The sequence below is a fragment of the Pteropus vampyrus genome, unplaced genomic scaffold (genome assembly GCF_000151845.1).
Source record: "Pteropus vampyrus isolate Shadow unplaced genomic scaffold, Pvam_2.0 Scaffold1, whole genome shotgun sequence".
In the NCBI taxonomy this organism is placed as follows: Eukaryota; Metazoa; Chordata; class Mammalia; order Chiroptera; family Pteropodidae; genus Pteropus; species Pteropus vampyrus.
The window spans coordinates 32827268-32832671 of NW_011888782.1; the positions used below are offsets into that span (position 1 = coordinate 32827268).

General features: G+C 34.6%; 1 protein-coding gene across 1 annotated transcript in view; it reads right to left on the minus strand.

The window, feature by feature from the left end:
• PHLDB2 (pleckstrin homology like domain family B member 2) overlaps window positions 1-5404 on the minus strand; it is a 111848-nt gene that overhangs the window by 10823 nt on the left and 95621 nt on the right. The window contains exon 14 of the mRNA XM_011355526.2: window positions 3958-4099. Within this exon, the coding sequence (XP_011353828.1) occupies window positions 3958-4099 (142 nt within the window). The remainder of the gene's footprint in view (window positions 1-3957; window positions 4100-5404) is intronic.

Sequence of the window (5404 nt, forward strand, 5' to 3'; positions counted from 1 at the left end):
GGATGAATGAAATGATGGAACACAGAGAATTTTTAGGGCAACAAAAAATACACTGCACAATATTATAACGATGTATACATGTCATTATACATTTGTTCAAATCCATAGAATGTACAATATCCACAGTGAACCTTGAAAACTATGGACTTTGGGTGATAATGATGTGTCAGTGTAGGTTCATTAATTGTAACAAATGTACCACTCTGGTGGGGGATGCTGATAATGGGGGAGAGCTACGCATGTGTGGGAGCAGGGGCTATGTGGGAAATCTCTGTACCTTCCTTTCATTTTGCTGTGAAACTAAAAATGCTCTAAAAGCTTTTTAAGTCTATAGAAAAGAAAAATCAGTATTGCCAGCCCCATTACAAAATGCATCTATCAAAGAGTGAGGTAGTCTTAGGAATGATGGATTCTTAGAAGCTTATTAGGCTATACTTCAAGTGAAGCCAATTATTAGCTAGGTGTTTTTCCTGAGAAAGAGGAAAACATGGCTTATTTCCATGAGCTGTTGTGGGAGGCACGAAAGGGTAAGTTCTGTTCTCTTCAGTCAGCAAGAAATTTTTAAAAAATCTTTCATTTTTGTGCAGGAATTCTCATTCCCCTTTATTGAGAAGATCCAACTTTATGAATGAAAAAGGGAAAATTTCATCAGCTTACCTAAGAAAGAAAGCATAAGACAAACACGCAGGCCATAAAATAGCACAAACTTACGTCTATATTCTGTAGTGTGGTCTGTGACATCACATATATATGTCATATGTCTTCAATTAATTTGGAAATAATCTGAGTTTCACTAACTCTCAGGTCTTAAAAATTTGCCAGTTAAAAAAACAAACACTCACTAACAGTCTAAACCCCATTTGTCCCTTTGCTCTTCCTACCACATCCCCATTTTTATCAGGCTTGTGCCTGAACGTTGTTAGTTACAGGAAACTCACTGTATGTATTCCTTCATATTCTCAAGAGCATTTTTAGAAAGTTTATTCTTATGTTGAATCAAAAGCTATTTTCCTACATCTTCCATTCACTGGCCTAAGTATGACTCTGAAGCCACATGATTCCTATCCAGATGAATTGTTTGCAAATAACTTGGTTAAAAACAAATATTTTCAGTCCATGGTTTTTCGTACATTTGTAATTTGGACACATTTTGGGGGCAAGTTTTCAAACATTTATCTATATTTAAATATTTCTGTTCATTTTTTAGAATTTTCAGGGTGTTCTGTATTTATTTTATAATATTTCTAATGGCATTTCTGCTAATTATACTCACTCTATTTATTTGGCAATGTTCCCATAAATGCTTTAATTTTAGCTCCAAATGAACTGAATTTTCTAAAAACATTTGATGGAAAGTACATGTTAACATTTACCATTTCATGACTTAATAGCATTAGGCACCTAAAGTCATCTATTTAATATATTTTATATACTCTAAAAGCTACTTTGGTTATTTTGTTTAAAAGAAATTAATTTTTATCCATTAACACTTACTTGTTCTCTATAGCCACACTTTTGCTATTGGTTTTTCATATTTCTTTGACATTTAAGCTACTTTTATTCAGCAAAACTTTTGCTGCTCTATGATATATGTTGCCATGACTTGATACTTTTTCTGAGGTCAGAATTGCACCTGAAGTCAAAAGTAAATGCAACTAAAACAGGAATTTAGGGAAAAGTCTAGGCCTATCAATACCATGGCATGTGAAAAGGTCAACAAATGAAATGTCTTTTATTTTAGCACCTTCTATGGATAGAGAGAGTCTTAAGTCATTGCAGATAAGCTTTTAAATGCATTATCTGTAGCACATGACACTCATCCTTGTTTTCTCAAGCCCATCCACATTACGAGAGTAATACTTCCTTCCATTGTTCCAACTCCTTACTTTTTTCATACGGTAGGCACAAATTTATGATCTCGTAAGTGACTGCTATAAAAAAATGGCTCGTTTTGCCAACTTTCTCTGCTTAGTAACATTCTGCAATTTTATCAACTGAAGATTTCTTTTGTATCTGACCAACTTTGGTAAAAACCATATTCATAAAGGAAAGCAAAACTTACATCAGGATAAAGGAATCTAAATAGCAGGTTTGAGGTTTTCATTACTGAATAACATTATCTTTTAGCAAAATGTGAATTTCCTTGTATGAATTAGAGGCAAAGGCAAAAACAGAAAAAGGAAGAAAGAAAAGCAAACAAGAAATTGTCATACAAGAAATAAAAAAAGAAAAAATCAAAACATGGAGCAAAACAAAATTTTGCATAAAGACATAAAACACTTTTCCAAGACTGCCTTCAGTGCACCAATATTGCCACTAAATAAAAAGTTAGTGTTGCAGAATATTTATTTTCCATGAATCTCCAGTATTTTTCCAGCTAAAGAAAATAATTATCCCTTATAAAATATCTAATCTTTATTTAATAGCTCCTTGAGAATTAGAAAAACATATGTCCTCTCTTCTCTAATACTTCCTCCTCAACCATTTTTCACATGGTCTGACATATATCCTTTTGACAGTTGGCTGCCCCCTCTAAAATGATGTGGTTTTCTGTATCTTTTCTGAGAGCACTCCCTAGAATAAGATGCATACAGTGGGTGTTGACTATTGATAATGGAGAAAATAAAGTGGTATAAGCATTACTAAGAGAGTCACTTAGAGTCAGACGGTCATTGAGGAAGTGGGGCCTATGCATATCTTCTGCCTCAGTTCTCAGAGCTGCTATTAAGTTGCTAGCCTGTTGCTAAACTCAGCTCAAGGGTGAGCCATAAAAATGCTGAAATAATTGCCGCATGTACATATATAGACTCATAGACTCTACTTCCTCCTTGTAGTTTCTGACTCCCTTATTCGCATATTGGAACTAACCAATCCCTGTTAACCTAGCCAGAATCCTTCATTTGCATAGAGGACCAAAATGGGAACCACACTTGTAAAACCTGCTTTTCTTTGTTCTCTTCCTAGCACAATTTAGGTTACTGCCTGAATCTGTGCTGCCCAGGTCGTAACCCTTTTTCTTCAAATAAATGCTTTTTGTTCATTTTTTTATAGCCTGAACCTCAAGCAGAATATAAAGTTTTGCCTAAAATGAAGGGATTGGATGCATTTGAAATTCTGCTTAAAATATCTTTCAAAACCATATTCAGCCATGGATTGCTCTCAACTCCATATCCAGTCTTATTTCTCCCTCCACACACACAGTGCTATTTAAGCTATCATAAGTGATCAACTTCTCCAACATTTTCTCAAAATATGAGCACAAGATCAGGACTTAGTAAGTTAATAATAGCAATAGTAAAAATAATGTATCATTGCAGGTGATATTCAGAACACTACATTCTGTAAGCCAATTCAGTAATTTTAGCAGGATAGAGATTTTATGAAGAATTATCTATCAGTTACCATCTTCTAAGACCCAAGGCTTGTTTTCTTAGCTTTATCTTTCTTTACAGTATAAGTTCTGATGCTGAAAAAGCAAAAACATTGTCTGACTCAAGTAATTTTCTGGTGGACACAAAAATGATATCTCAACAGAAAGTAAAGGGCAAATGTATCCACAACTTTGAATAATTCTATAATTCTACAAATGGCTTTTTGTGACATAATACACCACAAGACTAAGTTTATGTCACAAGAATTTCAGCATGGAATTACCTCTTTAAAATATGTATAATTTCAGGGTATTTTAATACATAATTTTTTTAAATCATAAAAAGGAAAATTTTAGTCCTTTATTTCTCTTTCTACCTAGCTTCACCAAGTTCCCATTAAGAATGTGCTGTCATAATATACATTCCAAATATTATTTTCTTATCACCCACTTTCCTGATGTTTGCCATACTATTTTCCATCATAATGATAGGTACAAACTTATCTTAGGATAGAATGAATTTTTTTTTAAAGGTGGATGGTAGCACAAAAGAGAAACGCCTCTTTTTGCCTCTCTCCCTTTTATACTAAAACTTCTGCAGGCATCTTCGACTTTGGCTTCAACTTTTTGACATTCAGAGGATCTGACAGCTCAACGAAATAAATACTGTTAGTAATTTCTGACTGTGGTGATTGGTTATTCACAACTGCTAGCATCACTGGGTCAGTTCTGTGTGAAGTAACTATGGAAAATGATCATAGCTGCACATAAATACCCACTAGGAATGATCACTCTGCAATAATACTGTTTTCTTAATGTGGCATGTTCGGTGGAACCATTCTCATTTTCTACTCTTGGAAACAATTCCAAGAAAAAGCCACTGAGTGAGCAAATAAATATAAATTAAGGTTTTGCTGGTCACTGGGTTTGTGTTCAGATTTGAACTTCTAATGCTTGGTTAGTATAACTGAAGTGGTTCCCTTTTTAGGTAATTTCCTGTACTCCCTGTCGCATCATTTAATGTGAGAGATGAGGTGTGGACAGTGATGATTTGGAGGGATGCATGTTCAATGCTAACTTCTGGAGGGGAAGGAGAGGTGGGGAGTGGAAAATGGAGGAAGAAAAACACCGAGATAGGAAAACCCTTAGAGTGTATTCATTTACTAAAGGTGGGTCAAAAATAGAAAGAAAAAAAAGGTTAAGCTATCAAGAGTTTACCATAGAAATATTGTTATAATGAGTTCAAAATTATTAGGGAAGAGGGGAAGTAGTCTGATGTTTCCAATATAATAACTAAGTAAAAAGTGCCAAAGAAATGTGGGAAGTCCCTCTGAGATTACTACACTGGGAAACTAAACTGCTGTATTTCATGGGCTCTCTTTTAATGTTAACTTCTAAGCTCCCTATCATCATTATAGAATAGCTGCTGAGTTGCTCACTTTTGTTTGTGTCCTGTTATTCAAAATTATCACATTGAGTTGGTCAGTTTAAACCGGAAAGCAGTCATTTATGAATAATTACTCAGAGTTCCAGGCTTTCTGTCCTGAGGAGGTCAGCTCCCGGCACTCAGTGGCCTGGCTCAGACAACCTCCTCAGGGCAGCAGGCATTACCAAAACACTTTCAGGGCAAGAGATGGTTTGACGCCCAACCATTCCACACACTCACGTGTCTTCCCCCAAATAATCATATTACATTTTTTTTAAAAGTGAGATACTGCATCTTCTAATATTGAATAAAGTAAAATACTACCCCTTCTAATATTAAATAATAATGGTAGCAAAAAAAAATCTTTATTCTTTATTTTTACATAATTTCCTCCTTAAATTTAGGTTGTTCTCATGTGACAAGCAGTAATACAATTCTCATGGTTGCTTTCAAGTTTTTTCCAAAGAACTCTTTTCCTTCTCTGATATATATCCAGTATTATTAATATTTCACCCATTAATGCCACAATTAAAATACACTGTATTCTATGTACCACAGAATGTAGCATATATCCTTTTCTTCTTTTCCCCGGCCCCTCAAATTTCCTG